The sequence below is a fragment of the Cynara cardunculus genome, unplaced genomic scaffold (genome assembly GCF_001531365.2).
Source record: "Cynara cardunculus var. scolymus isolate 2C unplaced genomic scaffold, CcrdV1 Un_Scaffold_2526, whole genome shotgun sequence".
In the NCBI taxonomy this organism is placed as follows: Eukaryota; Viridiplantae; Streptophyta; class Magnoliopsida; order Asterales; family Asteraceae; genus Cynara; species Cynara cardunculus.
The window spans coordinates 64,850-78,163 of NW_020201123.1; the positions used below are offsets into that span (position 1 = coordinate 64,850).

Here is a 13,314-nt window from a genome sequence, read left to right on the forward strand (position 1 = left end):
TCTAAAACCTTTAAAGAAGCTTTTAAGAATTTTAAGTACAAAAGAAAACCTTCTCTAAGGGTGCGTTTGGTACGTTGGACAGGGTGGGACAGGACAGGACAGAACACAATTGTCCTATGTTTGGTGTGGTTTTATGTGGGACTAACTAGAACAAACTAGAACAAGGGTGGGACAAGGTTGTCCACCCTTTACCCATGGAACTAAGTAGAACAAGAAACTTTTTACCACTTTACCCTCAAAAACCTCATACGCATACCTTCCTTCTTCCCCTTCACTCTCCTCTCCTCCATCGCTTCCACCGCTCAACCGGCGACCGGTGACGGCGACTTCCGATGGCCGCCGCTGCTGCTTCTCCGATGGCCGCCGCCGCTGCTTCTCCGATGGCCGCCGCCGCTGCTTCTCCGATGGCCGCCGCCGCTGCTTCTCCGATGGCCGCCGCCGCTGCTTCTCCGATGGCCGCCGCCGCTGCTTCTCCGATTGAAGTACTTATTAGGGATTTTAATGAAGTATTATGATTTATTTCGAGAGTTTACATTGATTATGATTGCTGAATGTTGTTGTTGTTGTTGTTGATGAATTATTAGGGCTGTAGTGGTAGTAGGACCAGTGTTACTAGAATGCATTTCGTAGTGAAAAAACACTAAACAGCTACTGGGGGTAAATTGGTCATTTTAACCAGTTCTATCCTGTCCTGTCCTGTCTTACCAAACGCTGAACAGCTGTCCTGTCCTGTCCTGTCCCGTCCTGTCCTGTCCAGTCCAGTCCAGTCCTGTCTGCGCACCAAACGCACCCTAAAGGTTATTTATCTTGTAGTGTAAAATTATAATCATCTGTTAGGAAAACGACAACACATGATTAAATGTAATAAAATGTTTATATTTATCAACATTATTACTTTTTTTTTTTATAAAAAAAGACGTAGAAGTTTTTATATTCTAAGATTTTTATCAAGAATCTACCACTTTTTTGGTTTATTCAGTGATTTCCTTGCTTCCAATATTTTATTATCTTTCATCTAACATTTCATTGACTTTTACCTTTTTGGCAATTTGGATAAGAATTTGCATTGATGCATGTATCACGTGACCACGATTACATAGATTGTCAAATAGTTTTAGTTTTTTCACTTTTCCTGTGTAAAAGGTGATTCATCAGGTTCATCTTCTAAATCATTGTTTTTGATACATTTTTTTACAGGTATTAATCTAAAGATTGAAGCAAAACAATATTAGAACTGTTAAGTTGTATGAAGCAAAAAAGTAAATCACAAAATGAAATCAATCCAGTTTTGAACGTGATTCAAAATCATTAAAGGTAAAAAAACGAATTCCAAAGAATATCAACTGATTTACATTCTCGTAAAACTTTGATTTTTCAAATGAAACACTAAAAACATAGATTGATAATCAAGAAGCGAATATAAAAAAACTAAGATCTACTGTCCATTCACGAGTAACAATGTAATATCAAAATAAACAATACTCAAATGTCCTTTTAGCATTGTGGGTTACACTCCTGAAATAAAAAAAAACATAAAAATCATAATTAAGATAAGAATAAAAATTACAAAATAGATAAAATCAAGAATACATTGAAATTGAAGGAGTACTCAAATGAAAGACTTACATGTAATAATAATAATAATATGTGTGTTTTGATGATAAAGCTTTCATATTCTTCGACATATTTAGGGGCCGTTTACCAAACGTTTACCTGGGTAAGCGCTTACCAAGTAACATTACCTCACCGGATGAATATAGTAAGGACCAATAATCTTACCCGGTAAGAACGAGACAAGGATCAAGAGTCTTACCCGGTAAGTGAGGCGATGACTCTTACCACGGTAAGCGCTTACCGGGTAAATTGTTGTGTACAACGTCGTTTTGGTGGACTAAAATCTTACCCGGTAAGTACATAATAGTGTTAGATTTTACCGGTAAGCACTTACTGGACAAGTGTTTGATAAACAGCCCCTTAGAGTTCATTTAGATAGCTTATTTTTTATTGTGTCACTTACTACAAAAAAAAGAACAACATAAAAGAAAATCATAAAGTCAATACGATACCAAGTAACTTAACCATAAACAAAAATTGATAAGACAAATTTATTGAGAGAAAATGTGTTAGAATGAGAAATCGAGAGGTGGTTTATTGTATGACAAAAAAGTTAAAAAGACAGTAACATAACCAACAATAAAACAAAAGAATCACTAGTGTTTAAATAAATGAAAATGAATAATTAATTAAAATAAAGAAAGGAAAACAAATTGTTAATTTACATAAATTGCAATAAAAGCGAATGATTAATTATAATAAATAATGAAAACGAATAGTTAATAACATAAGAAAGGAAAAACAAATGGTTATTAAAAAGATCATCACTAATTGTTTTTATAAATTGGATTTTTTTTTTGGTATAAATGAAGCATGTTGTAAATTCAAATACAATATTCATTTTGATAGAATTTGATGTCGGGTCAAAACTATTATTCCCAATTTAGCTTATAATAGGGTTGCAAAAATGTTTCATTTTATGATAAATATTAATATTATGAACTTAACCATTTGTTTCAGTATATACTCTTAACCACAAGGGTGGTGTTTAATTGGTTTGAGCTTGACTTCAAAGATCAAAAGTATCAGGAGGTCTCAGGTTCAAATCCAAGGAAGAATAAAAATCCAATTGTGGCCATGGAGCTTGGCTTCAAAGATCAAAAGTACCAGGAGGTCTCAGGTTCAAATCCAAGGAAGAATAAAAATCTTCTTGTGACCATGGAGGTTCAAATGCGGTGACTTTGGGCTATATCTGCTAAGCAGATGGTCGCCCAGGATTAGTCGGCTCGCGGGTTGAATATCCAGGTTAATCAAAATTATTATTATTAAAGTTTCTTTATTAATGGGGACATAAAAAAATGAATATTATACCACAGCTTCTTACATTCAACAATCAATTTATTTTACATATCAGATCAAAAATTCTGATTCAATGTTTTTCACGAATAAAAACCTATAGAAGATCATGATATTAATGGTAAAAAATGATCGTTAATCCTAATTATGTATATTAAAGTTCACAAATAAACTTCAATTACCATTTATTTGAAATAAAGCTTGTCTTTATATATATGTAGTGAAATAAGTTGTCTTAACAGTATATAGTCATCATCTCCTAGTATGACTGAGTTCAGTGGTTAATATAAAACTTATCTATAGGTGAAATGAATTTACAAATTAAATCTTATATCTCATAAAACTTAATCATGACTTAATGCCTTCACGGTTCTTTTTATATGAAAAGTAAAAGATAACTCATACCTTACTTGACAATTCTTGCCCTCAAACTCACAACTTCTAGAAACACTGTTGTTGTGACTTTTGTTCATGGCTGCCACGGGTGAAAACTTGCTACCGTTGTCCCTTTTTTCCTTTCAACTATTACTAAAACGTGGCCCAAAACAATAGGTCTCAGCTAATAAGTATTAGAAATGTGATATTTTTCTTCTGATATGATTGTTTTAAGGGGCAAACAATAATAAACTAAAAGTTGATCATAATTAAGGGAGTCATTTTGAATCGACAAACAGAGACAAAAATCACATTTTTCACAAGGTTCAAATAATGTGTGTTTGAATGTGGGTTTGGTATGGAAGGATGAATGAAAAGCACTATGGAGACAAAAGTCACCTTGAATGTGTGTTTAATTGTTTTGTTTTCATTCGTAAAACAAATGTCATTAATGAAACCATATTATACAGTTTTCAAAATGTTTCAAAAATGAAACTAATTTCATTTTGGTTAGGAACCATGAAACTACTTTCATTAATGAAATAATACATAGTATTCAGGTATTGAAATGTTTCGTTGACTAAATCATATTTGGTTTCATTAATAAAACCAATTTCATCTTGGCTGTAAACCATGAAACTGATTCCTTTTTGGTTAGGAAGCATGAAACAAATTTAAAAATGAATGAAATATTATTATTCAATTCTTGAAGTGTTTCATTGACTAAACAATATTTAGTTTCATATGTAAAACTGAGTTTATCTTGATTAGAAACCATGAAACGTATTCCATTTTGGTTAGGAAACATTTCAATAATTTTCACTACTGAAACAATGTCATTCGATTTTTGGAATTGTGTAGTCCATGAAACCAATTTCGATGATGAAACAAATTTCATTAACGAAAACATGTTATTCAGTTTTTTGCAAAATGTTCTATTGACTAAACCGTATCTGTCTCAAATTTTATTATACAGACGAACAATTAAACAAATTTCACTAACGACAAAATGAGATACAATTTCAAAAATGTTTAATTGATGAAACCAATTTTCACTAATGAAATCGTATTATTTATTTTGCAAAAAAAATTCATTCATAAAACCGGTCTCACTAATGAAATATTTGTCAAATCCAATAATGTTTGTTAAATAAAGATGAATCTGAAGGTAATTCTTTTTTTGAATATTGAACATGAACTCAATTTCATAAATGAAGTCATTTTATTTAATTTCTGAAACGTTTTAGTCATGATACCAGTTTCACTGTTGAAATAAAATTATTCAGTTTCCAATATAAAATTATTTGAAAATGGGAAAGGATCAAACAATATGGCTGGAAGTTAAAAATGGTTTGTCAATTTTGTCCTTTCTTGATTAAATATTAAACTTTTTTTACTTTCCTAATATAACATATTTTAATCATGACTATTGATCAAGAAAATGAATGAATGAGATTGATTTATAGGATTTGTAATTGATGATTCAGAAGTTGTATTGTCATTATTTATTTTGAGGGTTAGGTGTTTGTTAATACATGTTCAAAACAAACATAAAATTATAAATTTGACCAAACAAATACTTGTGGAGACTCTTAAATCAAATTATTCCAAGTTTAAGAAATTTGTGTTAGTTTTTATTTACTATAACAAATAAAATTTTCCTTGAGTTGATTTAGCATAAGTTTAAATTCTTTTATTTAATATAACAAGTTTTTAAAGTTTTTATTTTGACAGGTAACTTGCTAATCTTGTAATATTTGATGATGTGGATTAAACTTATCGTCTATTTCATTAAAAGGACATCCACTTAATCAAATGTTATAAGATCAGTGGATTACCGATCAAATGAACACAAATAGAAAATTTTAAGACTATTTTAGTTGCAGGCCCTTTCCTGACATTTTATGGGCTCTGGACGAACATAAAAACAAGGCCCACTGTAAGAAATAAGGTTTTTAGCAATGACTTTTGTCGTCACTAAAAGTCCATTTATGATCAGAAACAGTATATAACATGTTGTCATTATAACTTGTATCGGAAACATGTTATCGTTACAAGGTGCATAGCCAAAGTTCACTTATCTTGTAGTGACCCTCAGTAAGTACGAAAATAAATTCAATAAATGTTTTTCATTAGTATAAAATTGAGTACAAGAAATGCTAATAATTTATTAAGGAAAAAAATCATATTTATCTTTATTATAGATATATAAGAGAGTACTTAAATTTACGTACTTCTTATTAGGTAATTTGAAGCCAAAAGTATAAAAACTATGGTTGGTAATTTTTTATAAAAAGTCAGAATATTTTTAGTTGATAACAAGAAATATGTGTTATTTTGATATAAAAAGAGAATTCGTGTGAATGAAGTAATCATGAGCGTCAATAAGAGATCAATAATAAAAAAGATTATCAGGTTTTCTTTGTCAACTAGACAAATAAGGATCACTAAGAATATGAAAGAAAAGATTATCTATTGAGAACCAATAAAAATAAATAATGAATTAAACATATAATATACAAGCTCAACAAATGATTGTTTGAGCACTTAAAATAAAATTTTGTGTTGTGGTAGAATCCCAATGAAAGATATATAAGTCAAACAATTGATGAAAATATTTAAATTCTACTTTCCTTCTTTTTTTGCTCAAATAAAATAAGATGTTAAGATTAAAAGTTTATGTAACATGACATATATAAGAGACATTACTAAATACATCTGGTAGAAAAAAAAAGTAATCACAAAACCATGAAACACATCACAAATTATAAGAACAATAGATTGATTGTCAAACAATAGTAAAATATTTTATATAGAAGCAAAAATAGATAACAATAGTCAACAAACACAATTAGAACATCATAACCAAATAGCAATAGTCAATAGAAGCATAAATTGATAAAAATATATAACAATAGTTGGCACATGATCTTAACGTTGAATTGTTGAAGCACGAAAACAGTCAAGCGTATAGAGATAGCAATAACCAATATCATTGGACCTTGTTGGAGATAAAAAAAAAATAGAGTGGCAAGAAACAATAGCATATAATGCATGATTAATTAAATTTTTTTTATTCTCTAATGTAATTAGTTGATATATTTTTTTATCCCTTATTATCACCTAAATTCCTTTTGCCTCATGTTATATGCTACAACTTTTTGGGTTTCTTTAATTTATTAAGGGGCTGTTTGGCAATTGCTGAATGGTTTGGTGTAGAATGATTAAGTGATCAGAATGATAAAGAGACTCTCATGATATAGTACAAAATGAAATATAATTTTTTGGTAATTGTGTACAATAAATTTAGGGCTCTTAATGATTAAGGGAGATCCATGATACAAAATCATTCAGAGGGTTTTAGAATCATTAAGATGTAGACTTTTTTTAGCCAAACAAGATTCATCTCTTAACGATTCAGATGTTGCCTCTTAATGAAACTATTAAGAGGTAAACAAACAACCCCTAAATTCTTTTAGACTACTATTGTATTTTAAAGGGAAAATTTGGGGCCCTGATATTTTTGGGTCCGGAGCATGCGCCCATGTCGCCTCCCTCAAGGACGACCCTGTTTAGTTGAATGCATTTTTCCGTAATATATTTATCATAAATACTTGTATTTTTTTTAACTCCTAAATTTGTGGTGGGTGGGTGGGTGGTAAGTTTAAATCACAAATTCATGCCCAAAAGACATCTCGGTATTTTGGGTTTTTCGATTATGCCAAGATTTTTAGGGTAAAGGGGACGGAACCCCGCCAAGATTATGCCAAGATTTTTAGGAACGTTGGTATTTGGTTCTTCATCTCCAATTCTCAATAACGGCAACCATCTCCATCACTTCTCCAACATCACAACAAGCATATCCAACATATCTCTAACACATCTCCATCTTATTTCATCTTCAAAACAAAATCGAAATCATCTTAATATCCTATTTTATCTCTAAAAACGAAAATCAAAACGAAGGTAATTTCATCTCTCGAACAAATATGTGTTTGGAGGTGCTATCCTAAGGCAGGGGCTAGGGTTCACAAGGGATGAAGAAGGAACTCGTAGATCTGTTGACCGCCAGTAATGTTATTGCAGAAGCAGATTGTGTTGTTGCCATGGAGACTGGAAGAAGAGGGTAAGTCGGTGATGCTTGAGAGGGGTGAGAGGTAGAATTGGATAAAGAGTTTCTATTCCTCCCAAATTAGGGAGTAATGATTTTTACCGAGATCTGTTATAATGATTGATTAAAAATCTGAAACCAAACACCACTTTCAATTTCATTTCCATTTCCTAATTTGAACCAAGCATGATCAATGATTATCATTTCCATTCATTACCTAATTTGAATGTTTGGTTGTCTTAATGTAATTTTGAAATTGAAATAAATAATAATAAATTATTAGATATTTTTTTATTATTTTTTCGTACTTTTTTTCTTCAATTATAAATATAACATGATGATAAATTAATGATAATATTAATTGATGGTGATCACGATGTGGCAATGAGCAAGCATATATGGTAGGCTAGGCTTTTTGAAAAATAGGTAGGAATTAATTTTAATGTCATCACATATGCAATGGAATGATTAAACCTATGAACAATGGAATCTATAAAATTCAATTTCATTCAAAGTACAAACCAAACAGTTGAATTAAATTTGGTCAATATAATTGGTCTTTCCAAAATTTTCATATTCCATAGGAATCTTACAAATCAAATGAGACCTTTAAATTTGTATTAAGTTCTCAAGAATAACATATGATATATTTATACACATTATTATTGTGTGTGACGGGTGGATCTTGATTTTATTTTGTTTTTCTTTTCATTCTAGCACAAATATTGCAACAAATATTCTATGTAATCGAGAAACTAATCAGTGTGCATGACATTTGTCATTAGACGTCGGATTCAAGTATCGAGAAATTGGAAAGAGTCATCTTTGAAAGTGTCCGTATATCAAGAATATTAAGAAAAAAAAGTAAGAACAAAGAGTTTTAGCAGTCAAAGGTTTTGATCTGTCATTGAATATGAAGAATGCAGAGCAATGTGCTTACAATACTGGAATGGATAATGAATCAATCATTAACAACATTATTGAAATAATAGTAAACCTATCTATATAAAGAATAAGATAAACTACATAATGAAACCAAATCCCATAAACTAGGAAAGATAATATCTATCACTAATAACAAGATATGGGATCAGCATCAACCTCTCGTTCAGAGTTAGAATAACTCTGAATTCAAGGTCTTCAGACTTCGTCTTCTGTTTTGACATTTGTGCGCTCTTTGGGTCTTCTCTTGAAATAACTCTGAAGAATATCTTTTCAGACTTGCACTTGTATGCCTTGAGAAGCTTTAACCCGAACTCTGAAGTCTTCAAGTTCAGAGATCTGAAGGTAAGTCTTTGAGACTTAGACTTAGTCGATTTAGCACTTCCTTCAGTTCAGATATCTGGAAATCAACTTTGTAGACTTCTATACTTAGCAAGCAATCTTCTATACTTTCAATCTCCCCTTTTGCTTCAAATCTCAATACTTCTATCTTTAAGAATGGAAATGAAATTCTCAACGATAATTCTTCTATAAGTGAGTTGAGAATCTATCTCCATTCTCATCCACTTGATTAGCTCTTTTAGCTTTGGCCATTCTTCTTTTGAAATGATATGTTACAAAGTTTTTTCTTTAGGGACTTGTGAATCTGAATTAAAGTACCTGACGTGTACTTGTGTATATCATACACTCTGAATAAGAACTTCTCTTGTAGATTCTTGCATATGTAGCCAGGGGGATCAAATACAACTGTTCCTATATGATAGCTTGCCAATTCTCTAAGACTTGTGTCTGGATGCAACAAATGTACTTTGTTCCTCTTTAGAGTCAAAGCTATTTGAAAATCTACCATACCACCCCATAGTGTAGCTATGAGAATACCATGGATGATAGTTGCCAGTCCATATCTGAATTTTGCAACCTTTTCCTCAAATGGAGCTAACTTGTAGTAAAGTTGAAGGAGGTTGGCAAGATGGATGTTTTGAAAGTCAGCTTCAGAGAACTCATAAATTCTTTTGTCTTCCCTCTCAACAGCAAAGACTTGGTACACTATGCTCCTCCAAGTTATCTGTTTGATATCCACTAGCTTTGTAATGGCTAATTCTGAATAGACATCTCTTTTCAACTTGCCTATTATGTCTATGAATGATTGGTACTATCTTTTGAAACGGGTGGGCTGTTATAAGTTCTACTCGCTTGTTTTTGTGTCGTAGGGGAGGGATTGACCATGAGACCTGTCCTCGCTTAATCACTTGAGATCTTTTTTTGGGTGGTTGAAACCTGCAAACTTCCTTGTGAAGGAATCCACAAAGGTTTTAATGTTGAATTCCCTTTCTAACATGAATAGGTTCAAGAATGTGAATTCAGTTAACCATTCATTCAGATCCACTTTCATCACCTCTTTTTCTTTTTGCTTTGGTTGTGGAACATGCTTCTTCAGAGTTGGAGATATGTAATATTTAGAAGGCAAGAGGACATCATTTTCCAGAGCTTTCTTGGGATTCTCCTCCTTTATCACCAGATTTATACAATCTCTAACTAACTGTCTGAGATTTAATCTTTCCTTTATCTCTTCAACAAATTTCTCTTTCACATCCTCTTGTATAGAAGTAGCTTTCTTCATTTCTTCAAGAAATTGAGTGAGCACTTCATATGTAAATAGAGGAAGCCTTGTAATCTTGAGTACATACTTCTCTATAGAAGTCTTGAAGTAGTATTGGCACTGCTGCAGGTATACAAATTTACCCAGAAGAAGGTTGTTCTCAAAGGTTTCATTCAAAGGATTTTCAGCATTGATCCTTGGCAATTTTAGATCCAAAGCAACTTATAGATCGTATAACCCTAGATTTATGATGTAGACTCTCATAGTTCTCCTCACTCTCCAGCTTAGCCTATGAGATGTCTGCTTTTTGTAAAAAATTAAGTAAGAACATCTGATCTTGTAGCTTTAGCCTTGAAAAGTCTGCAATGGAGATCTGACATACACAGTTGTCAATCCTTATCACTTGCAGGTCTAGATAATTCACATCAGCAAAGGATTACTTTGGAATTCTTGTACTTTGATTATTAGACTGTCTAGATTCATCTATGTCCTCTTCCTCCTTAACCTGTTCAGCATCTCTGAATACATTATTTGCATCTCTCCAATTCAGTTGCCATCAATTTCATGTTCCAGCACTACCTTAATGTGATAACCAGATCCTGGTTATTACCCAAGGTAAATGATACGTGATTATTTGATTTAAATGATTACGTGATTGCATGATAAGTCGATACATGCCAGTATGTGAAGTTAGGTATTAATTGAATATATATTTATATATATATATATATATATATATGTATTTAGAAATACATGGTATATATATATATATATATATATTCATATGATGCATGCATGTGCTATGTATGTATGTGTGAGTGTGCATATTGGGTTAAGCATGAGGTGGGAAAAAGGGAAGGCAGTTTACGCCGCCTTACCCTATTTGGGAGGTATAAAAAAGGCATAGCCTCTTCATTTGTTATCCCTGTTATTTTGAGAGGAATTGAGAGAGATTTTCAGAAGTGTTGTCCGGTTTGCTAAAGGGAGTGATTTCAAGCTGATTTGCAAGTGTCAAGTTTCAAAAGGGTTGATTTCTAGCATTTTGGATTCAAAAGCTTTATAAGGTGAGTGGTTTCTAAACCTTTTTGTATAAAGATTCTATTGGTTTCAATTGCATGTTTCGTATTGTTCTTATTTGGAAAGAAACCATGATTTTTATTGTCTAAGTGTTTATCCGAACAAAGAGTGACCGGATAAGCATTTAAACCGGACAAACCTTAGACGGTTTATTGTCCGGATTGTTTTAAACCGGACAAGCTTTAAACGGTTTAGTGACCGGACTAGTTTAAACCGGACAAGCCATGAGCGGTTTGTTGTCCGGAGTTGGTAAACCGGCTGAGTGTTGAGCGGTTTAGTCTTAAACCGGATGAGTCTTGAACGGACTGTTGTCCGGATTTGATATCCGTTCAAATATGAATTTATTCTAAGTATAAATCGTTCAAAGAAGGGGTGGTATGTTGTCCGGACTTGTTATCCGGATAGAAAGATGAATTTTGTCTTTATGTGTTAAACCGTCCAAAGCACGTGTGGTGTTGACCGGATTTGATATCCGGACAAAGTGGACTTTGGTCCAAGTGTTAAACCGGATGATTGTTGACCGGATTTGTGATGATGTCTTGTGTTTTTGAAAGAAATTATTATTATTTTATTAAATGTTTTCAGACTGATAACAATTCCAATGACTGCGGTCTATTCGGAATTATTTTACAAATGTTTTGATGAAGTGATAAGGGTGGCATATCAAGGAGAGGTGTYCATTTGATATAAGGGTGGCATATCAAGGAGAGGTGTCCATTGGTTATAAGGGTGGCATTGTCTGTGTGTGGTATTATATAACATTTTCTATTATATCCTTTAAGATTACCGTGGTCTGAAATCTTTATTTCTTTGTGATTTAAGGATTTAGGATCAAGGTTCTTATTGGAAATCATAGTCTGGATGTTATTGAGAAGGAAACATCAGGTTTGACCTGAATTTTTGTTTAAACCTTAATTAATAAAGAAAAGGTTTAAAATTGTATTAAATGGAACCTGATTGGTTCAAAGGTATGGAATTTTGTATAGCTACGAGGTTAGTTTGAATATGGAAAATGAATTGTTATTACCTTCTTGCGTATTCATATATTTGTTATATATGTGAATAGCTGTTTTATAAAGGTTTTGGTGATCCTTCACCCTGCAATTACATGATTAGGGTAACTCACTAGACTCTTCAGTCTAACCCTCGTTTTGTGATTTTAAAATGTGTATTGCAGGAGGTACAGAAGGTAAGGGAAAAGAAAAGATTTAATGTTTTTCTTATATGCATTTTGGATGAGGAGTTGCTTTTAATGAGTAGTTTTGTTGATTAGTACAAGTTATGTATTTCAAATTTTTGGACCTTGTATTTGGTCATGATAGATTCTTGTACTAAGGGATCCGAATGTTAAATGAATATGTGTAACACCCGAAATTCTTCCCCTATTCCATGTTAAGTTTTTATTTATTTATTTACTTATTTATTTATTTACTTATTTATTTATTTATTTTCTTTTCTTCTTTTAGCCTACCTCATCTTGTAGGTCTATTAGGCCTTCCTTTGATAAGGATATGTCTTTTATAAATTTTATTATTGTTTATTTGTTGGGGAGATCTCCTTTTGATTTCTGCAGAGTGGGGGGGGGGGTCTACCTACATCCTTGGTACCATACCCTGATAGCTTGATGGTGCACTCTTCCCCTGGTGGTTTCTTCTTCCCATTTTAGATTTTGGGTCTAGGTACATGTGAGGGAGGTGAGCTGAGAGAGGGATTTTGATTTGGACCTTAAGAGAGAAGAGAAAAACCCTTCCGTTGGCGGTGGATTGGAGTTAACCCGCTTGGAACCGGCTATTTGGAGAAGTGAGGACGGACCACCATTTGCCGGAGCTTCGACCAGCCTTCTCAACAGCAGCAACAGCAACATCAAAGCTACCTGTGTTCGTTTGCTGTTTCCCCAACTTCGCCAAGGCAGCAGCAGCAGCAAGGGAGCGAGGTTGACCCGCGTTTTCTGCTTCTTCTCAGACCAACAGCAGGACTGCGTTTTCTGCTTCGTCTCAGACCACTCAACAGCAGTAGCCAGAGCCGCCTGCGTTTTTCTGCGCGCCTTGATCACCAGCAGCAGCAGCAGCAGGTTGCTGCCTGCATCTTCCGTAGCACCTCAGGCCACCCGCAGTAGCAGCAGTAGCTGCTGTGCTCCTCGCGCCGCGCCTGCACAGCTGCTGTACCCGTGCACGACACGCAGCTGCTGTCCGTACCTGTTCGTGACGATCTCTGTGCCTTCAGCCGTGCCTACACCACCTGCCGTGCCATCCCTCACAGAAAGCGCTGTTGTGTCTGTCTTTTACCCTCCGCCAGTAGC

At 33.3% G+C, this 13,314-nt stretch overlaps 1 protein-coding gene across 1 annotated transcript; it reads left to right on the plus strand.

Moving 5' to 3' along the window:
* Positions 1 to 332: 332 nt before the first annotated feature.
* Positions 333 to 13,287, plus strand: LOC112503106 (integumentary mucin C.1-like; the record flags this gene model as incomplete). The annotated part of the gene is made up of 2 exons (XM_025107176.1): positions 333 to 482; positions 12,746 to 13,287. Coding segments are annotated over exons 1-2 (692 nt in total), but the record flags the coding sequence as incomplete, so codon positions are not given.
* Between the last annotated feature and the right edge of the window lie 27 nt (positions 13,288 to 13,314).